At 41.2% G+C, this 27,534-nt stretch overlaps 1 protein-coding gene across 1 annotated transcript in view; it reads left to right on the top strand.

Annotated features, from left to right (window-relative positions):
- The window catches only part of AHRR (aryl hydrocarbon receptor repressor), a 134,116-nt gene that overhangs the window by 73,274 nt on the left and 33,308 nt on the right, over nucleotides 1-27,534 (top strand). The window contains exon 3 of the mRNA XM_077809189.1: nucleotides 2,867-2,964. Coding sequence (XP_077665315.1) covers nucleotides 2,867-2,964 — 98 coding nt within the window. The remainder of the gene's footprint in view (nucleotides 1-2,866; nucleotides 2,965-27,534) is intronic.

Genomic DNA, 27,534 nt, shown 5'->3' with positions numbered 1-27,534 from the left:
GGGTAATATTTTTCAGTTTCTCCTCTACACTCTGTAATATGTCCTGTTCTTCCTCACTGAGATACCATGTTTGCTGCCTTCATCAATGACACACTCTCATCAACATCAGCCTCTCTTCTGAGCTCTTTGTGCATTAGTGACTGATCCCTGCTTCCCTGATGGGTTGGTTCCACTTAAGGATTTTATATTCATATTTCATTTTAATGCAGTGTCTTCAACCCTGAGGGGGAGTATATAGTGATGAGGAAGCTATGCTGATCCAGGCGCAGGGAACAATTTTTCTGCTTCTGAGGAATGCATTCTGCTTCTTGGCACAAGGAGGGCTGCCTTGCCTGCTGCTATGGGTCTGTTCACATTTTGGGGCAATGTGTACAACGTATTATGAAACAGATGGGTGTGGCCAAACATGCAGGAACTTCTAGCAGGTGATATGACAGTACAATATAATACTTTATATTTGGAAATGGAATTAGTACTAGATGGACTGTGGAACAAACATCTCTTGTGCCTCTGCTGCTGTGTTTGTGTGAGCCTGAAGGCTAACAAACAGGCAGGGAACCCTAGCCTGCTCGATGAAATGAAATGAAATAAAATAATGCTTTCCTCTTAAAGATGGAGTTAGCCCCACTGGAATGTTTGACAAAGCCAAAAGAACTCATAAAAATAAATCTTCATTTCCTCTTGCCACTCCCTGTCTGTCTTTTAACCTACACAAAGATAAAGAGCCTCTGTGTAGAGAATTATGAAAATATACTTTTGGGGTCTAGGGGAGCAATGGGATGGGGGCTCTGCTTTCAGAAATTGTAGTTACACCCTCTTTGTAATACCCAGCTGCAAATGGCATTATGACTGACCTTACTAATCCTAGAAGCAAACTCAGCTGAGCAGGGACATGGAAAAGATACATCATGTGACCTTTCCCAATAAACCTGACATTTAAACCAAGACCAACTACAAAACCCATCCCCTAAAAATGTGCACCTTTCCACAGAAGTTTCATATCCATTTTGCAGAATGGCTTGCAGGGTTGAAAACATGAAATCATAGTAGCTTGAAAAATTTGCACGGAAACCCACCCTTAGTCCTGTTTCATATAGTTTTGGGATATCCTAGTGTGTTTTCCACAACTCAGGTGCGGAATTTATTATCTATGCTTGAGATTACAATTTAGGAAATATGAGTCCACAGTATCACTAGCAGTAAATGTTCACTATCTGAACTAAAAACCAATTCAAATTTCTTACGTAACTTCCAGAACTGTGGTATCTGTGTTGCCATCATATGATATGAAAAGATACCGTGTCTCTTGACTCTTTGTAGAGCCTCAGGTTAACAAGCACCTGATCCAAAACCTATGAAATAAGGAGAAATCACTCCAATAGGCTTTGGGCCACGCCCTTTGTCATTTTCAGCTAATACTGTTAAATCCATGAACATTTTTATTCAGTTTTTACTCTGGGCTCTTATTCAAAAATTGCATCCAGTTGTCATCACTACATTTAGCAAAGAGCCAAGTAACATTCCAGACTTTTTTTTTAATATTCCTATGTGGAATGAATTATTTCAGATTGTTTCATCCCTATTTTGGGGTTATTAACCTGTGGCTGTTACTCCAGGCTGATGCAGGGGTTGTTGGAACAATTTGTACAGCGGGGTCCTGAGAGCCATTGAACCAAACCGTAAACCCTGTATATAATGGAAACCACTTCAAGTCAGGGGATGCAGCAGCACCCCCAGTACCCTAGTTCCAGCACCTATGGGCTAACATTTGGAGTAGCCTATATGTACCAACTGCCCTGGGTCCACTTAGTGGCAGACCCTTCTCACTGTCCCTTCACATCAACAGAACAAAACCAAGTAAGAACTGTATTTTTGTAGATTGAATGTGTTAGATTGGTACGTTTGAACAGTGGTGAATGTCTCATCTCAGTTAGCCATCATAGCTTTTTCAAGATGATCCAGGTCAAATAACTAAAAACCCTGCAATAATAATGAAGCTGAATCTTTAACTCATTATTTATTGACAGAATCACAAGATTTGCTTCACACTCCATACTTCCCCAATGATCCAGATACTCACCTAGCAGATGATGTATATAATCAACTCTGTCTTCTGGGTGATTCTTTCATTATCCTCAAAATTGAGAGTGGATCTGAAATCATCACTCTTTCAGGGATTCAACTTCATATTTATTCCGACAGAGACTGAAATCTGATTATCTAAAGATATTTCAGAACGAATATTTACAGCCTATACAGGGGAAAAGCAGTCAGCCAAAGTAATCTGCGTTTGTTTCCATCAGGCCTCTTGGTATTACCAGAGAAAATTTTGCAATTTTAATCCAAAGTTTTCATGCTTTCCATGCTAAAAAACAAACTTTGACTTCACATATGAAAAAAAGGCATTTCAAGAATATACACTAGAGTCTTAGAACTAATCTCAAATTCATAGAAGTGAGAGGCCAAGATCATTTCATGCCAAACAAGAGGACAAAACAGAAAATAAGAAAACTCATCCATATCCTGTATCCCCTCTGACAATCTTCTGAACAGTGTTGCTATTAGTTAGAATTTTCATAACGTATTCTTTTGTAAACAAAAGCAGTGTGGCAATATGTCAATTGTCTTCTCTGCTGCTTTCCTATGATTTTGTTGTTGTTTTTTATATGTCGAGTATAATAATGGAAAAAAACATAATCAGTAAAAATAATGTGATAGGTATAATGACAAGCAAGGAAAAAACTTTATATAAAAACATCTGAGCTGTGAAATGTATTTTTCTCTCCCTAGAACCAACAATAAGTTTTCAGTAACTAAAAGCCCTCATCGGTATTATTTATATATTATTAATTGCTTTTTTCAACAGCCATTCAAGAAAAACACTTTAGAAAGCAAGCTGGTCACACAATAAAAGACTACGTATCCAGTGAGACTGCCATACCAGAAGGTGGACTTCTACTAGAAGTGAGTGATAAATGCTATCATTTCTGGTTCTAAGATTATGCATGCAACTTAGTTATATTGGTGATTTATTAAACGTTATTTAGCCTGAGCCAGTATTGAGCAAATGGCCCTGCATTGTGTTAGACTTTGCATTACTTGAAGTGTCTGCTGTTGGATGGGATGCAAAATCAAGGTCCAGAACTCTTGTGGACATGAAAGATCCAGTTGCAGTTTTTGCAAGGATAAAAGTATCAGTTACGGAGTCTTAGTCAAATTCCAACTTGGGTGATTGCATTCTGCATCCCTAAATTTTCCAGTAGTTTCAATTAAATACAAGGACCTGATTCTCACTTACAGCAGGCATGTGACGGTGGCGGAGATTGATTTTAGCTGCCTGTGTGCACACCTGTGGGACTATGCAGGGACTTGCTTGATCTCTGGTGTGAGTTAGAGCAGCCTAAGAGCTACTATAATTTAAACAGCTTTCCATGGCTTCCCACGTGTCAGGAGTCAGGGCCTGCAGCAGCGTACTCTGGGAGCAAGCCCTGTAGAGCCAAGCTTCAGGCAACCTAAAAAGTGCAGCTGGCCCGTTGTAGGCTGCCTGACTGGCTACAACACCTGATTGGTTGGAAGAGACAGCAGGCTGGCTCTTAAGGCCAGCAGCAGCAGTTCACTGGCTGCTCAAAGCATGTGCCTGTGGCTGTGATAGCTCCTGCCTTGTTCCCAGCCCTGCCCCTGCATTTCCTCACTCCAAGTAACCCAGCTCTGACCCTGGGCTCCAATTCCTGACCTCTGACTCCAGCTCTGACCCTGGGCTCCAATTCCTGGCTACCAACTCCTGTTCTAGCCACTAGGCCTGATGCTTATTAGGACCATTAGGCCTGACTCCTGCTACAACCACTAGAGACAACTGCCCATGTTCTGGTCATGTGACACGGTATGCACTAGAAAGCAGAAAATAGCCACAGTACACGCTGGATAGACCTCTACTCTGCCTCTGACAAGGCCTAGGTGGAGGGCTAGTGCAGCACTCTTACACCAGCTCTGCTTTATCAGGGAAGAGCTCTGAACATTTTATTCTTGCAGAACTATTTCCATCTGCTTAAAGATTCTCTGTTGCCATAGTGGCATAAAGGGGCCTTAGTGTAACTGAGAATCAAGCCCACTAATCTTATTTAAAAGTAGCGCTGCTATGCATTGATAAATAGCCTCTGAGGTCCACCTCAGAGATGGCTACATTTCACAGATAGGTGAAGCAATGCCTGTATACACACGGTGCCCTTAATAAAACTGCCATTTTATTATAAGTAAATGTTATTTGCAATAGTTCCCCATTCTAAATGTATAAGGAATACAGTCCATATAAATAATAGCAAAAGCAGTAAGTGTCTAATTCTTAAGGGTTCCCACTGTATTTAATTTGTGTTTGGGATCTTTTAAGGTGATAAGTGCCATATACATGTAAGATATAATTGTTACAGGTCTTGAATGGCAGCCATATGGCTACAGGAATACTTAGATAGATCTTTTGCCCCCACTGCTTCCCTTGGAAGGCTATTCCAAAACTTCACTCCTCTGATGGTTAGAAACCTTCGTCTAATTTCAAGTCTAAACTTCCCGGTGGCCAGTTTATATCCATTTGTTCTTGTGTCCACATTGGTACTGAGTTTAAATAATTCCTCTCCCTCTCTGGTATTTATCCCTCTGATATATTTATAGAGAGCAATCATATCTCCCCTCAACCTTCTTTTAGTTAGGCTAAACAAGCCAAGCTCCTTGAGTCTCCTTTCATAAGACAAGTTTTCCATTCCTCGAATCATCCTAGTAGCCCTTCTCTGTACCTGTTCCAGTTTGAATTCATCCTTCTTAAACATGGGAGACCATAACTGCACACAGTATTCCAGATGAGGTCTCACCAGTGCCTTGTATAGCGGTACTAAAACCTCCTTATCCCTACTGGAAATACCTCTCCTGATGCATCCCAAGAACCGCATTAGCTTTTTTCACAGCCATATCACATTGGCGGCTCATAGTCATCCTATGATCAACCAATACTCCAAGGTCCTTCTCCTCCTCCGCTACTTCTAATTGATGCGTCCCCAGCTTATAACTAAAATTCTTGTTGTTAATCCCTAAATGCATGACCTTACACTTCTCACTGTTACATTTCATCCTATTACTACTACTCCATTTACAAGGTCATCCAGATCCTCCTGTATGATATCCCGGTCCTTCTCTAAATTGGCAATACCTCCCAGCTTTGTATCATCCGCAAACTTAATTAGCACACTCCCACTTTTTATGCCAAGGTCAGTAATAAAAAGATTAAATAAGATTGGTCCCAAAACTGATCCCTGAGGAACTCCACTGGTAACCTCCCTCCAGCCTGACAGTTCACCTTTCAGTAGGACCCGTTGTAGTCTCCCCTTTAACCAATTCCTTATCCACCTTTCAATTTTCTTATTGATCCCCATCTTGTCCAATTTAGCTAAAAATTCCCCATGTGGCACGGTATCAAACGCCTTACTGAAATCTAGGTAAATTAGATCCACTGCGTTTCCTTTGTCTAAAAAATCTGTTACTTTCTCAAAGAAGGAGATCAGGTTGGTTTGATCTACCTTTTGTAAAACCATGTTGTATTTTGTCCCATTTACAATTGACTTCAATGTCCTTAACTACTTTCTCCTTCAAAATTTTTTCCAAGACCTTGCATACTACAGATGTCAAACTAACAGGCCTGTAGTTACTCGGATCGCTTTTTTTCCCTTTCTTAAAAATCGGAACTATGTTAGCAATTCTCCAATCATACGGTACAACTCCTGAGTTTACAGATTCATTAAAAATTCTTGCTAATGGGCTTGCAATTTCGGGTGCCGATTCCTTTAATATTCTTGGATGAACATTATCTGGACCCCCTGATTTAGTCCTATTAAGCTGTTTGAGTTTCACTTCTATTGTTGGGATGCAATGAATTGTGGGTTTTGTTGTTGACCCAAATTCATCTTATTAGCTGTAGTGGACAAAGGAGTTTTAACTAAGTAGTTGCCTTCATTGCTGCTCTGCGGGAAAAGCTACTGTGTATTATGGACAGTCACGTGAATAAGGCCATTTTATCTGCTGTTGTAAGATCCTCTCGGTGTGTCAAGAAATCCTTACATTTTCCTTGTCATGCAAACACCTTTCACTGTACAAACTCTCATGGTTGGTTCCTGGATTCATATAAGCCTGATTATTTTATTTTGAGGACCAGTTGTGTACTTGGTGCCGTACAAACATAAAAAGGTATTATCTTGAGATGCTTCCAAGCTAACTCAAATATCTTTCTAAAGTACTACTTGAAATGTAGACCTTCAGCATATAATATATGTACTGTGTATGTTTATCGCACTTTCTAAATAGACTGTTCTGTTAAGTAATAGATCAATGATGGAAAGACTAGCAGAAGTGTATTTTAAAGAAGAAGGTCACCTTGCCCCGAAGGTCTAATGGGCTTTTAATTTTCTTGTTAGACAATGTGGGGAAGGTTCCTGACATGGCCAAAGCTCTACAAATTACTGTTTGAGGTTCTTCCGTTTTCTTCTTAAATACACAAACTGTGAGCCTGATCCTTAGAGGTGCTGAGAGGCTACAATTCCCTTTAAATTCAAAAGGGAGTTGTAGGTGCTCAGCATCTCTCAGGATCAAGCCTTGTGTAGCATTTCAGTGTAAATTTATAGTGTGTGGGCACGGGAAAGAGACAGTTACTTACCAGTAATTTTGTTTGTCATAATCTCTTTTTTTCACCCATGCTGCTACTTACCCTCTGCAGGGTATTTGAGTTGTTCACTTCTCCCAATGTTTTTACTCTTATTATCCTGTCTCCCCTTTCTACATTCCCCAGAAGAGAAAACAAACCCCTTCTGACTAAAGTTGAAGTCCATTTTATTAAGAAGGCTCTGGTTTTTTTTCTTGTGTAGCCAACTCGTATGACCTTCTCTATTCTCTTAGCTTTGCGCCCAAGTGGCTTGTATCCTGTAATGAGTTTTAACCTTCAACTTCCAAAAAGTTTTCTAAGTCAGTGCAGTTTAACAGTTTTACCTCCTCGATTTTCATATTGTTGCTCTAAGGCTGCCCGGTCACCACACAGTCCTGGTATTTATTATTTAATGACATTGTCAATTTGCCCATTGCTGTAACATAGCCCATCCACTGTATCCCTTCTGTCTCAGAAGGTGGAAGCTGGTCGTTTCCAGGCCAGTGTTATAGTTTCCTTCCTTATTACATTGGGCCCAATAATAAGACATCACTGGCAGATTTGGTTACTATTCCCACTAAAAAAGCCCATACAATTTAGAGGGAGCAGAAAGGCAGTGATCTTCCAGGTGTAGTTTGGAATCATACTCCAGAAGGCTGAATATGTGGGCTCAACTGATTAAAACAGAATCCCTTGGCTTGTTTTTTCCCTGAATATTTTAGTGATCCAGGATCTCTTTAAAAAATATCTGACATTCCAATGATTCCAATACCCTTTGGGTTAGAACGTTTGCAAACATCGGTTCTGTAACTCACTCCATTCTGTTGGAGCATGTGGGGGATAACCCTGCCCACACCACGGGGTGTTCTATAGACATTTATTCTACCACCCGAAGAGAGCAGCCCAGGAGGCATTTGCTTTTAGCACACATGGCTAATGGTAGACTTCAGAGTGAGGCAATCTCATACTGCTTGATGCTTTGGAACTTGTTAGTGTGTCTCAGTGAGCCTTAAATTGTTTGTTTTGTGATATACAGTTGAACCTCCGTAATTTGCACGAATGATGGAGAGACCCATTATGAATGATTGAATTTTGCATATTAGATAGAAAGGAGTCGATTCTGCCACTTTCATTCATATTGATAGTACCATATTTCACCTTTATTTGTTTAGATTTATAAAACAAAATTAGCATCTATCAGTGTCTAGGCACCTTTAGCAATTATTTAAAAATCACAAATAACCATAGATGTCAATAACTATGCAGCCTGTGACAATAACATACCCCTTCTTCAACATTATGTCTTAAGCAACAGACCGCTCCCGCAAAGTCCTGAAGGTCAACAAATAAAGGTTATTTCAGACCAAAGAGGGGTACAGGTTGCACTCCTACCATTACCTTCAACTGATGTAAATAAGCCTAGTCTCACTTCAGTCCTTAATCTTATTTATATATAGTTATTTAGGGCTAGATTTTCAAACTGAGCCTCCATGTTTTGTAGCTTATTTTACTCCAGCATTTAATTGCATTGGCGGGGTACAAATGCTGCCAGTTTCAGATCTGAGAAGGTGATTTGTGGGGCCCTTTGGGTTGTCTGATATTTAACTATAACAGCATTTGTGCCTGTAGGTCATTGTCAGTGCAAAAATATTGGCACAATTTAAGTATAGGCACCAAAATAGACCTGAAAAATTGAGGCCCTGTTTGAAAAATTAGACCCTTAATCTGTTTTTTAACTCTAAATCACAGTATGAGACACAACTGTGGATAACTACTTTGGACCTGATCCAACTCCCACTGAAGTCAATGAGTCTTTCCATCAACTTGAATGGAAGTTGAATCAGGCCTTTTGGACGCAGTCCTGAAATCCTTAGTCGATACTCTGACTGAAGTCAGGGGGCCTTTTGGCAGAGTAAAGACTCCAAGATTTGGTTCCTGGCACATGAAATTTATTATTAGAGGCATTATTGCATTACTTGAAAAATAACTGTGAATAATAGGATTTCTGCAATTTATTTTGAAGCGAGATGAATAAATATGTGCTACAGTACAAGGAGATATTTCCAGGTGGCATCTACTAATACAATCTGAATCAGAACTTAAATTAACATATGTTCAAATTTCATTCCAAGATGAATTGGGAAATGATATAGTAGAAAACATCCCATTGGTGCTGTTCTGCACTTTGTATAAGGAAATAACACAGGAAACCTTTTTCCTACTCAGTTTCCTGTAATTTTTTTTAAAAGTGTTAGTGTAATTCCATTTCCTTCTTTCAAACTTTGTGTAATCAGTACTTAATAAAACTCTGATCTTGAAAAAAGTAGCTTAGTTTGAACTTCAGTCTGAGTGCAAGAAATTTGTTTTCCTGTTTTTTTGTTTAAACACAAACTTAAAATAAAAGAAGAATTAGGGGTCAAACACAAATGGAGGATTATTAGGTTAGGATTGTGATGGGGAAAGGGGTTTGGAACATCAGAAATCACTTAAGAGTTTGATGGAACCGTCATGGATAAGTTTACCATCTGTTGTGATCACGAATCACTTTTCAACTCCAACCAATGTTGACATCTGACAATTCAGTCTTAGGAGAGCATACTCTCACTAGAATAAATCCTGTACTAAGTTCACTACTTCACCTTTGTATTATATTGTTTTCAGATGTGGTGTGGTGATCAGAACATTTTCAAAAATAGTGTATTTGTATAAAGTTTTCATACACTATGTTTGTGGTTTTTTAACTTAATGCCACTTTTAAAAATTCTCCCAGTATTAATTCTTTTGTCTTCAGTTACCTTTGATTGTGAATGATACACTTCCTCCACAGATTACCTAATCTGATCTGACTTCAGTCATATGGGATGATTTATGGAGAATATAGCTATAAAGGACACCTATAGATTGGGGTCAGGAGAGACTCACTATCTTCTGTTGCACACATACATTTACTTTCTGCATCTGTTCAGCACTGCTTGTCATTTCCAATTCGTAGCAGGCAGAATACAAGAGATCTTTTCAGTGTTTCTCCTCCCTTCTGTTGTTGTCGTAAGTAGGAATTTATTAAGAATATGTCTGTCTTTAAAAGGACACAGTCCACTGGAAATCTAGTAAATTTAAAAATTAAAAATATATACAGTAATGTGAATGTATTGAGTCTCTACCAGAAGTTGGCAGAAAACTGTTTTCCCATTCTAGGAATAATTTTGAAAAATTTTCGTGTTCCATACCAGGATGAAAATTCAAAATCTCAAAAAACTTCATGAACTGACAATCTAAAAAAAATTCAGTTTGGGTAAATCAAAATGTTTCATTCCAATTTTAACCTTTTCAAATTAATTTTTATTATTCCTCACGTCAAATTCTAAATGAAAAAATCATTTCAAACTGAAAAAACAGAACTTTTCTTATTGAAAATGTAGAAAAGAGACATTTTGACAATTTTGAAACTTTTTTCCAACAGTTTTTGAAATGAGAAAACTAATAGAAGTTAACCCTTTCCTGCTTCGGTTTTGACAAATCTGCCTTGTCTGAAGAAAAATGTCTTGTCAAAAAAAATTCCAACCAGCTCTAGTCTCTCCCAAGCCCTCAGTGTTGCACATGGGCTCAGAGTTGGTGTCTTAGTGTCCCTCTTCTTGGAATTTGACTCTATTAGTAATCTCAAAACAATAATACAACAGACCTTAGACTACGTTTTCTCTGGGAATTGGGCTGTCCATAGGACTTCTCTTCAGCACCTCCTTTGTCCTACTTCCCTCTCTGTGGACAGTCACTCCTGTCTCCTTTAAGTCTAGGGTGAAATTAAGAAACTGCACTTGCTGGAATGAGTCAACAAAATTTCTCCAGTTTTATGCAGTCACCTTGCCACCTTTTACAACAAGTTTCAAATACTACAGCTGCAAGTTTGTCATTTTCCAACCACATTATCCTATTGTTTTTTAAAATATTTCTCTCCCCTGCTCCTGTGTGATAGACTCACACAACCAACAGGGGAAAACTAATAAGCTAACTGACTATTAAAAGGGAAATAATTACTTTGGCTAGACAAAAAGCATTGTCAAATACACATGAGGAAGAAAGAAATAGCAGTTATTTATCTATAATTTCTTTCAGTTAGACCAATCACTGGTGTTTCCTGTAACAATAATAAGAAAAAATATTCAAGCAGTAGTAAAGTTAAGGTGCATTTCAATGACTTAATTTCATTTGCCACACCAAATCCCTCTATTCTGTTTGAAGTTTCTTTTAACTTCTTTATACTGTACGTAAAAGAACGTTACAAGATCTATCTTCCTTTTAACTGACTCCCTTCTGGTATGGTACTGAAATTATAACACAGTTGACTGTTTTTTTCAATTAATCTTATGTATTTGAACATTTGATCTATTTATTAGCCTTTTTCCTTCCTTCCTCTTTTTTGCATATTAGCCAGTAACTTCCCGTCTGTATTTTTTAACTCTTTGAATATATTTAGACAGAAATCCTTGAACTTTTGTATACCAGCTGAGCTCTACTTCAATTCCCCTTTCCTATTCACATGCTCCTCTTCTGCACCTACCATACCAAAACCCATCCTGGCTCACTTTTCACGACCTCTTTCTGTTTCTGCTCTCATACTACTTGAGCATCTTTGGAGACAATTCAGAAACCATGTAGCTTCCTCCACTATAAACTTATTCTCTCCTGTTTCAACTTCATTCTCTCCCCAACTGACTTCAGAACCTACATCTCTCAGCAACTGTTCTCTCCATCTAATACACTCAATAAATGTATTTGAACAAAGTGCCATGGGAGCAGCAAAGATGCTGTACATTTACTAGGGCTGGTCTACCTACAAACTTGCACCCAAATAACTAAATCAGTTTTCATTCACATTTTTTGTTCTTTTGATGCAAATCTGTATGTGAATACTTGTTTCAGAATAAGTGTCCTATTTTGGAGTGGATAAAAATCATTATTTAAGTAAAGTGATTTTTAGCTTACATTATTTTTATATATGTGTTGCTAGGTCTTTATTTTCTTCTTATTATATAATCTCATGTTGTTAAAGTGGATGTTTTGGGCTTATTTCTTTATTTAGTTTCCTAATTATTAGTGGAATTTCAGATTTTACATAGAAGTTTCATATTAAAAATGTTTATCTGTGCAAAATAAGACAAATTCAAATTAACATTCTTCGTTATGAGAATAACACAAACACCCAATTATAAGCCAATAGCCCATGCTATATTTATAACTGACACTGCCTTCGAATAAATTCAGTGTTCACAAATCAAGAACGTTGAAATGGTTTGATCTGGTTACATTCTCAAGGCAGTAGAGAGACAGCCTTGCAAGCATGCTCAGAGAATTGGAATAATGGGACTAAGTAGTATATAACAAATGATTTTTTTTATCATGAATTGTATTTACGTTTAAAGCATTACATTGTGAATTTAACATCAGTGGGTTAATAACACACTGCTGCTACTATGTATACAAGTTTTCACAAAATTTAATTTTGTTAATATATTTAAACGCTTTTCAGTGTTAACACTGAAGTAATTTTGTTTTGTAGTGACAAAGATTTTATGCTACTTTGGATTTATGAGAGACACTTTGAATAGATTTCAATAATTTGTTCTTTTTCCTACTTAGAATCATAGAAGATTAGCGTTGGAAGAGACCTCAAGAGGTCATCTAGTCCAACCCCCTGCTCAAAGCTAAATTAGCCCAGCCAGGGCTTTGTCAAGCCGGGCCTTAAAAACCTCTAAGGATGGAGATTCCACCATCTTCCTAGGTAACCCATTCCAGTGCTTCACCACCCTCCTAGTGAAATAGTGTTTCCTAATACCCAACCTAGACCTCCCCCACTGCAACTTGAGACCATTACTCCTTGTTTTGTCATCTGGCACCACTGAGAACAGCTGAGCTCTATCGTCTTTGGAACCCCTCTTCAGATAGTTGAAGGCTGCTATCAAATCCTCCCCCCCAACTCTTCTCTTCTGCAGACTAAACAAGCCCAGTTCCCTCAGTCTCTCCTCGTAAGTCATGTGCCCCAGGCCCCGAATCATTTTCGTTGCCCTCTGCTGCTTAGCCAGTCGGTGCCCAGCCTGTAGCGGTACATGGGATTCTTCCATCCTAAGTGCAGGACTCTGTCCTTGTCCTTGTTGAACCTCATCAGATTTCTTTTGGCCCAATCCTCCAATTTGTCTAGGTCACTCCGGACCCTATCCCTACCCTCCGGCATATCTACCTCTCCCCCCATCTTAGTGTCATCTGCAAACTTGCTGAGGGTGCAATCCATCCCATCATCTAGATCATTAATGAAGATGTTGAACTTCTGTTTGATTAAACTTGAATAAGATACCTGACTGCTTTGCACTGATAGGAAAACTGGGTGCAAAGCAAGCACAATAGGCATAATAAACTATTCTCTAATAGCCAAGAGAGTGTATTCATTTTTGGGCAGGAGGGCAGATCGGAATGAGAGCTCCTTAAAATGTCTGCCTGCTGCTCCAGTCCCAGAAACTTTGCAAAATTAACCTCATCTTAACTTACACTTTCTGAAATCTTAGGAGCAGAAAATGGAAAGTGTGAGAATTTCTACATTCCGTTCTAATTTCAGTTCTTCAACGAACTCTACAATTTAGAAACTAGTGGAAATGTGTAAACAGACACCTTACCTAATCTGTCCAACAAACACAGTCCAGAAACTAAGTCTAAACTCACCCTTTCCTCAGGTTTGGCTTTTTTAACTATAAGGTAATGAAAGTCTACTCCAACCTTTTGCTTAAGTGTAACCCTTCTGCCAATCAGCGTTGGCAGCAACAAGGGCCGGCTTCAGTATCTAGGGGTTCCTTTTCAACAATTCAACACAAAACCAGCTTGATTCCCCCATTCAGTGATCTGGGACAATTACACACCACCCCGGCATCTCTAAGAGGCAATACTTCCCTTCTCGCAAGCGCATAGTCTTAGTGTAGCAAAGAAACTTTTAATAAAAGGGGGAGGGAGTAACTCAGCATTAATTTGGGAAAACACCACAAACAGGATTCATAAACATAAACCATGAGCAAAAGACTCATGGTAAATTGGGCAGCGTCCTTTTCCTTCAGGTTCTTAAGTCCAGCAATCAAAAGTTCCTTTAACGTTCCCGTCCCTTCTCTGCACCCCACTCACAGTTGCTGTCCTTGGTCAGTGCAAATCCAGAGTTCAGAGGTACATCTGCAGAATTCTGCTCCCACCCTGGGTGGGAGAAGTAAGAAGGCACCTTACTTGCTCCGCTGCCCAGGCATTTGCACACTGGTCCTCTTCGCCAGCCACCCTGCTGGCCATCCTGCCAGCCAATAGGCCAGGATGTCTTCAGGTTCCACCCGTTAACACAGCTCTCAGTGATTTCAGCTGTTAGTGGGGGAGCCTCATTCCTGGTGCACAAGCAGGTCTAACACTTAGACCTAGGTAGTATGTAACAAGATCCTCAATTGAGTCTAAATTAGCTGTTTTTATTACACAGTGGAGAGAAAAAGGTCAAATGGTATCTAAGACCCTTAAGCAGGACCCACACCACTAGGCACAAATACCTATCTCACCCTCTCTCAAATCACTGGGCTTTGGAACCCACATCCCTCTGCCTAGTGAGTGCCATTTAGTTGAGGGTGAGTCCCTCAAGCAGGGTATGCCAAGTACAGTTCTGCTGCCCTTGATGCATACAACAAGGATACCAATGCTTTATCACTCCTGCCCCAATAATAAGGAGACTGGGGATCCAACACCATCCAAAAGTGATCATTTGGGCAAACATCCCATCATGCTGAGCGACTAGGCAGGGTGGGTGTGCCCATGCAAATGAGATTAGCTCCTGAAATCCTTTTCCACAACTCATCACTAGCTGTCAGGGGAGAGCTCAGACACTACTTACATAAGCTTTACAGCAGTAGTAGCAGCTACTCTTTGGACTATTCAACCCACATCCTCTTCCATACAAGTCACCTCCTCTACCTTATATCTAGATGGACTAATGAGCCACCTGCCTTCCTGAGTCTGCACAACCCACTCTGCTTTTTCCCAGCAGAATCAACCGCTGCCAACAGGGTGGGGTGTTTTATAAACTCTGCTTTCAGTCTACAAATTCTCTTCTAGAATATTAAGACAGTCCCCACACTCTTGCTTTTCTCAAACTCCATGACACCAGAAATTGTCCAAAAAAAGTGTTTGATGCTTTAGTACATACAGTTGAATGTATGTTATTAAGCAAAACATGAAGTATGTTGGTTTCTTTAAAAAACCCTTTCAGAATGACAGGAGTAATACACATTGATAATTACACTAGTTGAAAAAAAGCTAAAGCAGAGAAATTGCTACCAGAAATTAAAACAGGTAGGGAAACTGCAATGCCAGAAGTGCTATAGAACAGTGGTTTTCAACCTTTTTTTCATTTGCGGACCCCTAAAAAATTTCAAATGGAGGTGTGGACCCCTTTGGAAATCTTAGACATAGTGTGTGGACCCCCGAAGTCTGCAGACTACAGGTTGAAAGCCACTGCTATAGAATATAGGCTATCACCAGTATCTAGTTTGAGATTCTGTTTCTAACAGAATGATATGTCTGTCATTTACAATAGCTATCACTGTGCAGAAACTGAGGGAAGCTGATTATGGATGAAACATTATGACAGTTCCTACTTTTCAGTATTTTATTCACCTACATGTTAGAAACACTGCTGAATATTCCAGAGAACTCCTGCTTGTGCATGCCTTAATTTTCTACACATCAGAAAAATGTTACGTGAGACTTTTTTCAGATTTGAATTATTTTTGTGGATGAGGATGGGTATCCTCTTTAGCCTGGGTTTGTTATTGCCAATTTAGAGTAATGAGCAATCAGTGCATTATGCTGTGAGTTCTCAAGTAGAACTACTCAGGGTTGCATTTTTTATATTGAACAAATAATTGAGAAGAAAGTTGAAACACTGAGACTAGCTACAGAACAACTAAAGGATAAAATTAAAACATATTATTACCGTAATTTTTCTTCTACCTGCAAATATAACACCTGCTTCTGAGGAACTCAAAACAGAAATTACACAAATTATTACAGATTGTTTCTTTGTTTCAGAAATTATAGTTTTAGTATAGGCATAGTATTTGTGCAAGAGCAAGAATTGAGAATTGAAAAAAGAGAATTGAACCTTTCTTTACCAGTAAAAATAATAAGAGATGACAATGAGGAATAACACCGATTAGGGGTTCCATTCTTGGAAGAGCCCATATTAATTTGTATACCATCATATTGATTATAAAGAAGTAGCAAGAAGAGTACATGCAAAACTATGTCAAATTTTAATGTGCATTGGTGATAACTGCATGGCCAAATGACTTGTTACATATCCAAATAGTCATTTGCACATCCAGTTACCATGATTATGCATGCTGTTATGATAAGCTTTATGCTTTTCAAATGCCTCAGCACAGTATTATAAAGATATAACCATGAACTATAATATCAAGCCTAACTCTCTAAGTGTGATGTTTTGGGGATCACCCAGCCCAGTAAGGAGTTCTGTCACAGCCTGCTCTGTAATGTTGGGTGCCTTAATTTGATTCAGAGCCATGACATCAGTAGCCTGCCCACAAGCACAAGGTCTCAACCTAGCTTCCACCAGCCGAGGTACTTCTTGTAGGGTGACACCAACAGCCTTCCAGTCCCAAGTCTCCCCAGTTCCACCCTTCCTGAGTTCTTAAGTAGCAGACACTCAAACCATTGCCCTCTGGTTCATCAGCCCTGAAGGCATGAAACAGCCCCCCAGACACTAGCTTACTTTGGGATTCACACTTCACACAGTTTGCACACCAGAGACCTGCTTGAGATAAAAATAAATGAAAAATGTATTTAATAGAAAAATCACAGATGCAAAGATAAAATAGTAAGGAATAGCAAACATATACAAGTTACACAGAAAATAAACATAAAGATACAAACTCAGGCTTTACACTTTCAGATGTTATAGAGTCCCTTTCCTAATGCAAGTTACATATTGCCTCTGAACGGTTTTCCAGTATATCCCTAGCCAGAGAGGGGAGCCAGTGTTCATGGACAGCACCTGCCAAGTGACTGTCCATCAACTTGTGGATGCTCTGCAGTTCAAATTACTTCCATTTTTAAGGGTTTTCAGGGTTTTTTTCTTCAGTCACTCTAAATATGCAAAGTGAGGAAAACTCATGCCTTTCTTATTTTTCCAAGACAGGGGGTTTCTTTTCAGTTTCAAGCTGTGTCACTGTCTTTCCATTAATTCTAATGGTCTACCATTGTCTTGAAGCTGGTTTTGTGCAAACTGTTTGAGACGTGCCCCTTCCTGTCTTATTGATTCTCCTCCCTGTTGTACCACACTTACAATTTAAAAAGGTCTTAATATACATTTATAATCTGTATACATATCTCAAAATGACTGTTCAGTTCAATGCATTACAAGCTTTCATAAGAGACCTGACTTGATATATTTTATAGTACAATAACATTGTATACAATCAGTTGATTTAACTGCTTACATTTGCGGTTTAAACCTTCTGTTGTCTCCTTGGCATGTCTGGACCTGGATTGTCACAGTAATGTTAACTGTTGTCCAGTGGAGCTCCCACATTCACTTCCGATAGTAAATCATGAGTAATTCTTGACACAAAGAGAAGAATCATGTTCTCGCTGTTAAACAACAAAACAAGCTGGTCTACAAAGCAAAAATGTATGGTAACAATGAATCACACCTAGCAAAATGTACCATTTAACCAGTTCATATTGGAGTATTTAAAGTTACCCATTAATAATTTTTGTATCAACAGATTTAGCAATTTCCTTAATCTTTCATTAACCCACTGAAATCTTTACTCTTGCTCTGTGTTGGGGGCCTGAAGCATAATCTACATTCCAATTTCCAGTACCTGGTATTTATAACCCAATACTGTATATTTCATCCCTTGGCCATCCACACAATGGAACTTATCGGTTTCTAGAGTGCACCATAGTGTCACACAGCTAAGTACAGGGTTATAAGATGTTTCAAATCAGTCTGAGTATAGCCCATGTTCTCAATTCCATCTTGAGTAAAGGGGTTTATTTGTACTGTGGTAGTCCCACTGTGCCAGGCAATGTACAAACATAGTAAAAAAATAGCCCCTTCCCCAAACAGTTGACAGGTATTAAGTGAGCTCAGGTTATTTCAGAAGATCACGCTGAATGGGGATATGTAAGGAGAGGAAGGGCAATGGTTGGGATCTATGGTTTGTACCCCATGCCATCAGTAGCATTTTCCCTCACGCCCCGCTCTCTCTGTGATCTAATGTGTTTGTGTGCAAGTTTGTAACTACGAATCACCATAGCTCATTGATTTATACTTTCCCACCACATTTCCAAGATGCTGATTACACCTACTCCCTCTTGACAAGCTGTCACATTTCAGCTCGCTCACTGAATTCCGACATGTAAAATAACACACTCACAAACAAGTATTTCTGAAGTTGATCCAATTCCCTTGTGATAGTGATGTGACGGCAAAACATGAGATAAATGAAAAAAACTTTGCAAGCTAAATTTTTCCAGGTCCTCCCTCCCTGTCAGATGGCACAGGTCTCCTGTCCAAACGTAAATTCGAGGTCCAGTGTCCAAACTCTTCCCGAGCTGCATTAGCGCAAGAGATGTTTGAAAGGTCAGCATTGATTGACCTTGCTCTGGGTAGCACTGAATGGACTTGGTCCGCTAACCTTCTAAGTACCACAACTCTTCTTGTGGATCTGAGAAGTCATACCTGGACTGAGACAGATAGGAAGGAACATGGACTTGGCTTTTTCTGGGGAAAAGAGAAGGTAGCATTGAGTGATAGAATGAGTGAGAATACATTTTTTTCGGTGCTGAAATCTGACATTTGCGAGAGTAAATTCACCCTAGAAAGTTTTCCCTGCTCAAAGCAGCTGGTATGCAATTTTTAACTTGTTCAAATCCATTGCCATGCAAAGTTTTGCCTATGAAAAGAGCTCCCATATACAGTATTCCTTTTCCATGGGATTCACCCATAAAGCTTCCCATGTGCAAAGAGCTTACGCATACAAAAACACGATGACAAAAGTATTATCCATCAACACTTCCTATCTCCATTGGCTACAATGATGGAAATGCATGTCTGCTTTTTTTAAAAAATATTGCTCTCTTTTTTGTTTCCTAGTACACAAGGCTGTGATAGAAACTGTTTATGAAGGGTACAATTCTGCAATCCCTAATTATGCAGGGCAGTGTTTACTTGCTCAAGTAGACCTTTTGAAGTAACTTTGTTGATACAATACATGTACACAAACCTTTGGAGTGCTATGAATTATCCTACTATTCTGGCAAAGGGTATGCTTTCATGTCACTAGATACATTGGTGTATCTCTTTGAATAGTCTTTTTGAGTTTCAGCTTAATATCAGAGTTCTAAGGACTTGATTTTTTTTAGTTTGTAAAGAGCATCTTAATTAAGGATTATAAAATGATTTTTGTGCAGGGTAATTGCGAATTTTTAAAAACACTAGTGGAATGGAACAGATAGATCCATTATGGTACAAATTAAGAAGGCTGACTGCATCTTCCCAGTAGTATTCTTAAGTAGACATCATTATGGAGAAAGACAGGGATGAGTGTACCACTTACAGAAGCTTATTATTCAGATCATCAAAGAATAACTCCACCCCACATGTGATACAAAGACTATCAACAGACTGCTAAATGAAACAGCTCTAGATACACTGAAAGCCAACTGACACTGGAAATTTAGTACCCGTGTTGCGTGACTTGAAAATCTGTTCTGAGCAAGGCATGGCTCCAGGCCTTGACTGTTGTACTTTAGTAACCATAGCAGTGTGGTCTCTGGAGATCACAATGTTAGTGAATTTTCCTTTATTTCAAAGAAGAGTAATAAGAGAAATGTGGCTTGGAACTGATCTTTTTTTCTTATTTTTACTATGCCATGACCTTGACCAAAATATCTTTGAAGTATTTGCTGGCTGATTCTCTGTTAAGGGACCAGAAAAAACATCAGGATATATAAAGGATCTTGCCAAGATAGGAAGTCCTATCTTTCTCAAAATATTTGTCTTCATTCCCAGGGAGAACTTTTTTATTAATAATGTTTCTAAAAACTCATAATGAAAGAGGATGATAACTTTAATCTCAGAGCTACTGTGGGCACTAAAGTAACCGTGAACTTGCTTTGCACGGACATATTAATTGTTTTTTATTTAAGTAGCAGGTGCAGCTTTTCGTGAGTACATAATTGGATGTACTTGTTTTTAAAAAGAACACAGTCCACAGTTTGATGCCAAGCCCTTTTTTCCATTTGGAAAAAAGTGATTTCATTTTTCATGTAGAATGTAAGAAATATGAGTTTCTTAAACAAACAAAACCAAACACAAACAAACAAGTGTTTGCAGTGCATAGTTAAGTCTGTCTCACATGTTTCAAGTTTTAGCTTGGATTAGAAATTCCATCTGCCATTGAATCCATATGGTTTACCAAATGGCATTTTACAATCATTTATTTTTACAGCTTAGATAATAAAGTTGTATTTAGTTGTCACTGCTCAAATTTCTACTATGAAAGCTTTTGAAAAAGTAAATATACTCAATGTTTGAAAATTGTTTTGGCAGGCAATTGAACTATTATTGATAAAACACTATTTATTACTATGTAGTAAGCACAGCTTGGACAAAGAATTGCAGAATGAAGGTCTTTTAATATTTCTCTATTCTCTAAAATCTAAGAACCAGTCTGTAGCCCTTCCTACACTTCCACACACTGCTGCAAGGTGCCCCCTTACTCTCCGATGCCAGCTATCTATACTGTGGGGGGCTGTACAGTTTCCATAGGGCTGCTATATTCCCTTCCCCACACATGCAGTAGGAGTGGACAAGTTTGGGCAGGGAATGGGCAGATCTCCAACATTCCAGCCTGTGTTGGGGATGCACACACTGAGCCAGATATAGGGCTGGTGCTGAGTATGTCACTGTGACAGGTTTGATCACAGAAATCCCCTTGGGACTGTCACCTGATGTGCTGAGAGTACCTTTGAGCCTGTTTTCTCTGTCAGTTAGGGTCTTTGGAACCCTGCCTTGTTGAGCCAGACACGCCGGTCTGCTCCCACACTGACCCAGGGTCTGAACCACATGCCCCAAAGCTGCAGACTTAACTGAAACAGCTTAAGAAGTGCTCCTGTCTCCAGCACCCAGACACCCAGCTCCCAGTGGGATCCAGACCCCAGATGAATCCGTTTTACTCTGTATAAAGCTTATACAGGGTAAACTCATAAATTGTCCACCCTCTATAACACTGATAGAGAAATATACACAGCTGTTTGCTCCCCCAGGTATTAATTACTTACTTAATTAATAAGCAAAAGTGATTTTATTAAGTATAAAAAGTAGGATTTAAGTGATTCCAAGTAATAACAGACAGAACAAAGTAAATTACCAAGCAAAATAAAACAAAACACGCAAGTCTAAGCCTAATACATTAAGAAACAGATTACAGATAAAATCTCACCCTCAGAGATGTTCCAATAAGCTTCTTTCACAGACTAGACTCCTTCTTAGTCTGGGCCCAATCCTTTCCCCTGGTACAGTACTTGTTAGCTCCAGCTCAGGTGGTAACTAGGGGATTTCTCATGACTGGAGCCTCCTTTGTTCTGTTCCACCCCCTTATATAGTTTTGACACAAGGCAGGAATCTTTTGTCTCTTTGGGTTCCCACCCCTCCCTCTAAATGGAAAAGCACCAGGTTTAAGATGGATTCCAGTACCAGGTGACATAATCACATATCCTGTGAGACACCAAGCCTTCATTCTTCCTGGCCTGACTCACAGGAAGGCTTGCAGGTAAACAGAGCCATTTACAACCAATTGTCCTAGTAGATGGGAGCCATCACAATTCCAAACCACCATTAATGGCCCACACTTTGCATAATTACAATAGGACTTCAGAGTTATATTTCATATTTCTAGTTTCAGATACAAGAATGATACATTTATACAAATAGGATGACCACACTCAGTAGATTATAAGCTTTGTAATGATACCTTACAAGAGACCTTTTGCATAAAGCATACTCCAGTTACATCGTATTTACACTTATAAACATATTTCCATAAACATATGGCGTGCAATGTCACAGTCACCCCCTGTGGAGCAAAGAGGTAATGAAAGCAGATTCCTGGTCTGTTTCTGGGATAGCACAACAATGCACTGCCCTGTTCATCTGTACTGAGTCCTCTCTACTGTGGATAATATGTCTTTTCATTGAGTAGTGTTTTAAGATAACATTTTAAAAAAACAGCCAAATACCTGGACTTTAGTTTTGAAGTTTTGCTCCAGCTGGTTTTTTAGTTAGTGTGGATTGTGCTGCAGATTTCCCAGCAAATGTACAATTTTTGTAACATGGACCTTGAATTAATCACACATAACTTTGCTAAAGTGGAATTAGGGTTCCTGCTGCACAACAGTGCCTTCCATTCCCTGTACTCTTCCAGAACATGGAGCTTCAAAACCTCAGGCTTAAATATTGGCAAACCAGGAGATTCTCAGTTAAGATCTTCCCACAAAAAGCAGAAAAGAAAGTAGGTGTTACAAGAAAGAAAAACAGGGGTAACTGCACTCTCCACACATCTCCTGCACTTCCCTGCTCTGTTCCATCTCTACCCAAATACACACATCCTTGAACTCCACTCCTGAATCTCACTCCACTACATCAACCCCCATCCCCGTGAACACCACCTCCAACCACCCTGTCTCTCTTTCTCTCACCTCCTCCAACCCCCCGTCTCTTTCTCTCGCCTCCTCCAACCCCCCCCAAACACCCCTCTTCCCTCCCACATTTTTCTAACCTCTCCCTACACATACATACATTCACTTAGTCTCCTTCCACACAAACCCTTCCTACTGCTCCAATGCCATTCCAGTTCTTTGAAATATTAGCAGTAGCTTTTCCATGTTTCACAGCTGTGGAGTGAGTTGGAAATTAGTTCTGCATTTTAAAAGCAGACTTCAGTCTCTTGTAGAATATGGTGCAGGGCCTAGATGTGGCAATATATTGGATGCAGAACATCCCTTAATAATTTGAGTAGCAATTTCTTGATCCATAAGAACAGTGTTTGACAAAATTCCTACAAGGTAAGTCCACTACCACCTAGCAGGGCTGAATACCTCCATCTTACATGGAAGCCAACAAAAATGGGAATTAAGGGCGCCCGGTACCTTGCATTATCAGGCCCTATGTTTCAGAGTGATTCTAGGTCTCGTATATGCTTTCCCAGATGTGGGCAGGCAAATTACCTTGTTTTTTTTTGAAGCAGATGGCAAGGTCAGCATTTCTAGCTATCTCAGCTAATGAATAGTTGATGACTGGGAAGTTCTTTGCCGTGTGCACATTGCGAGTATAGTCACCTGCATAAAGGAGCTCACATAAATGCTCCATTTATCTTTATGGAGGTTTTTAGTCTGGAGGTTTTAGTTAAAGACCCTACCAGATGTTTAAAATGTAATAAAATTCCTGAAATCACATCAATGGTGGTTTCATTGCTGCAAAGAAGAATCCAAAGAGACAAGATGCCAAAAATCCTTTCTTGTCTCCATCTGATATTGTAAATGGATATGACAGAATACCATCCACAGAGATACTCTCAGCACAGTGAAAGACACAAATGGGAGGAAGTAAGATTCATGTTGCATCTAGACTAGAGCCCTGTTTACAGAAGAAAATAGGACCATTTCCACAATTGGTTTTACTGGAAGAATAGCCATGGAGAAACTAGTGATCAGCACCAGTTCAGCTAGCCAGAGGTAATGCCTGTTCTGAGCAGGGATTAACTCCAGTTGGCTAAACTGATCCTGACTGCAGTTTGTCCTTGTCTACTTTACAGCTAACCCTTGGCTAGCACCAGTTCAGCTAAATCAATTGGTGAAACAATGCTATTTTCTAATGTAGACAAGGCCCTAAAGCAGTGGTCCCCAAACTTTTCAGGGTTGCGACCCCCCCTTACCCTTGTCTGCGCCCCCATCCTGGAGGAGAGGCGAGGCTATGGCTCCCGGAGTGGGTGGGTGGGAATGCGGACGAGATAAGGGGGCCTCAGCTGGGGCCGTAGGTGGGGGTGGGTCTGGGGCTGAGAACAGAGCTGCGGCCAGGGGCTGAGGTTGGGGTCGAGCCTGGGAGCAAAGCTGCAACCGGGCTGCAGTGGAGGCCAGGAGCCCCATTGAGGCTGGGAGGCTCTCCCTCCCCACCCCCCATGAGGGCTGGCCTTGGCCTGCCATGTCCTCCAGAATGTTCCTCTGCACACCCTTAGGGGGTTGTGCCCCACAGTTTGGGGATCTCTACCCTAAAGTCTTTCTGCTGGACCTCTCTCTAGCCATCCATTTCACACATCGTGGGTTCTTTAACGCATAGTTCACACTGGGGTGAGTAGCCACACAGGTCCAAATTTCTCAAAGGTGCTCAGCACCTACCATTACGGACAAATGTTCTGAGAAGCTCAGCACGTTGGTGCAGAGCTCTTTTGAAATTCTGGCCATAAATGTCACAAAGGAAACTGCTGGGTGCTGAGCAGTCTTAAAAATCTCACCCTTATGGGAACTGAGCTCTTGAAAACGTGGCCCCACAATGCATGAAAATTAATATATCTGTCCACTGTAATGTTCATGTTTTTAATAAAAACACAGGTTGAGGGAAGGGAAAAGTAGCAATATCATATATATATATATATATATATATATATATATATATATATATATATATAGTGACAGGGTCGGGCCAGATGGCTACAGGAGAGTAACAGAAGGCAGATATATTAGCCCCAGGTTAAGGAGGTTCCTTTTCTCTGGGTAAGGTAACAGGGAAGGTTCCCAAACAATCAGGAACCTTCTGGAGACAATTAAGACAGACAGGCTGATTAGAACACCTGCAGCCAATCAAGAAGCTGCTAGAATCAATCAAGGCAGGCTAATCAGGGCACCTGGGTTTAAAAAGGAGCTCACTTCAGTTTGTGGTGTGCGTGTAAGGAGCTGGGAGCAAGAGGTGCAAGGAGCTGAGAGTGAGAACGCATATTGTTGGAGGACTGAGGTGTACAAGCATTATCAGTCACCAGGAGGAAGATCCTATGGTGAGGATAAAGAAGGTGTTGGGAGGAGGCCATGGGGAAGTAGTTCAGGGAGTTGTAGCTGTTGCACAGCTGTTCCAGGAGGCACTCTAGACAGCTGCATTCCACAGGGCCCTGGGCTGGAACCCGAAGTAGAGGGCGGGCCTGGGTTCCCCCCAAACCTCCCAACTCCTGGTCAGACACAGGAGGAGTTGACCTGGACTGTGGGTTCATGAAAACGGCCAAACTGAGGGCTGCTGTGAAGCTCCAAGGCGAGCAAATCCACCAATAAGCGCAAGACCCACCAACGTAGAGGAGGAACTTTGTCATAACTGGTGTTAAAAGTGGGATCTAGTGTGCACAGCGCGGCTGAAGAAGGAGGGTGTTTGGAAAAAAAAAGGGAGAGGGTTTATTTTATTTTTTTTTTCACCACAATGGAGGAGGTAGTGTGGGCACTAATACAAGCCACAGCTGCCCAGCAGGAGGCTACTCGTGTCCAGTCAGCCGCCCAACAGGAGGCAGTGTGGCTGCAGCAAGAGACTAATCGCCTGCTGAATGACCAGGCTGCTCAAGACTGGGCTATGTTGCAGGAACCGGTAAACCAGGTAAAGGCCCTTACAGAGCTGAACCATGGCCATGATGGGACACAGATCATGCGAGCCAGCAATTGGCTGCAGAAAATGACGCGGGAGGATGATGTAGAGGCATACCTCCTGGCCTTTGAGAGGACAGCCCTGCTGGAGGCTTGGCCCTGAGAACAGTGGTCTGGCATCCTCACTCCATTCCTGTGTGGGGAGGCCCAGAAGGCCTACTATGATTTGCCTGAAGAGGCTGGGGCAGACTACCCCCATGGGCCCGAGAAGGTTGAGGGTTGACAGTCTGCTGTGGATGCCTCACTACTTTTAGGGCTTCCCCCTTTCTCCAATTCCCCTACTGGTAGTAAGTCTCCAAACCCTGGGAAGTCCCTCCCTATGAGCACCGGGTATGAGAGTTTAGGGACTACACCTGCTGTTACCTCAGTAGTGTTCCCCTGAATCTCGATTTTTACTGGGATGGTGGGGTAATAACCAACTGTCCCATGGACGTATGTTATCCCTGGTCTCTTGGTTTGGGCAGTCTAACATCACGATCCTCTTCCACCTCAGCGCTCCGACTCCTGGTGGCTTCTGGTGGGCCTTCAGCCCCTCTCTTTTTCCACCTGGACTCTCCTGGCGGCCCAGTCACCCGAGCTCTAGGGCTTGGTGCTGCTAGTTTAACCAGGGGTGCTTCTTCCTTAACTGGTCGGGTCAGCTCCCTCGCCTTTCTACCAGCGTGACAACCTCATCGTAGGTGGAGGGTTCATTCTGGTTTACCCAGACGTGAAGGTCTGGCGGTAGTCCTCTCATGTACCGGTCGATGACAAGAACCTCTGGTATCTCCTCCGGACTCTGGACCTGGCCAGATCTGGGGTAACGACCATTGTGCGGGCCCAGCGATAGCATGAGTGGAGGTACCAGGAAAACAAAATCCCACGGTCCAATTATATGACCTCATCCATCTCGCACAAAAGTGGTTATGAACTGAGTCCTGGAGTCTGGAGGAGATACCAGAGGTTCTTGTCATCGACCGGTACATGAGAGGACTACCGCCAGACCTTCACGTCTGGGTAAACCAGAATGAACCCTCCACCTACGATGAGGTTGTCACGCTGGTAGAAAGGCGAGGGAGCTGACCCGACCAGTTAAGGAAGAAGCACCCCTGGTTAAACTAGCAGCACCAAGCCCTAGAGCTCGGGTGACTGGGCCGCCAGGAGAGCCCAGGTGGAAAAAGAGAGGGGCTGAAGGCCCACCAGAAGCCACCAGGAGTCGGAGCGCTGAGGTGGAAGAGGATCGTGATGTTAGACTGCCCAAACCAAGAGACCAGGGATAACATACGTCCATGGGACAGTTGGTTATTACCCCACCATCCCAGTAAAAATCGAGATTCAGGGGAACACTACTGAGGTAACAGCAGGTGTAGTCCCTAAACTCTCATACCCGGTGCTCATAGGGAGGGACTTCCCAGGGTTTGGAGACTTACTACCAGTAGGGGAATTGGAGAAAGGGGGAAGCCCTAAAAGTAGTGAGGCATCCACAGCAGACTGTCAACCCTCAACCTTCTCTGAAATATCCCCAGATTTGTTCTCCACTCCCAGACAGCGTAGAAACACAAAAGGGGAAAGAAGGGCAGCTAAGGCCTTGGGAACCCAAATACTGGCCCAAAGCCAGAGGGTCACTCTCTTAGGTTGGCGGACCTGAGCAGCTGAAAAGGAGGCCACCCAGGAGGGAGAAGCACCCGAGTCTGACCCACACCCTAACGCCTCTGAACCAGGAGAGGCAACAGAGACTGGCCCCCTAGATCTCGGGCAGATTAGCCCCAGGAGAGGAAATTTTGGACGGGACCAGGCTGAAGACCCAAGGTACGACAACATTAGGAAGGAGGTGACCGAAATAGATGGGGTCCCCGTGGAAGGGAAAACCATGGGACCAGGACCCTACTTCATAATGAAGAAGAATCCCTTATACCGGGTTGCACCAGTACAGGGGCAGAAGGTACAGCAGATCCTACTACCTCAAAAACACCAGAATGCTGTATTAAGTCTGGCCCATAGTCATCTTTTTGGGGGGGCATTTGGGGGTAGAGAAGACCCTGGCATGGGTCCTGCAACGATTCTTCTGGCCCGGAGTACATGAAGAAATGTGGAAGTACTGTGCGTCCTGCCCG

This window comes from Eretmochelys imbricata, chromosome 2 (assembly GCF_965152235.1).
Source record: "Eretmochelys imbricata isolate rEreImb1 chromosome 2, rEreImb1.hap1, whole genome shotgun sequence".
Taxonomy (NCBI): Eukaryota; Metazoa; Chordata; order Testudines; family Cheloniidae; genus Eretmochelys; species Eretmochelys imbricata.
The sequence above is the reverse complement of the archived record's forward strand: the minus strand, read 5'-3'. Positions and strand labels throughout refer to the sequence as shown.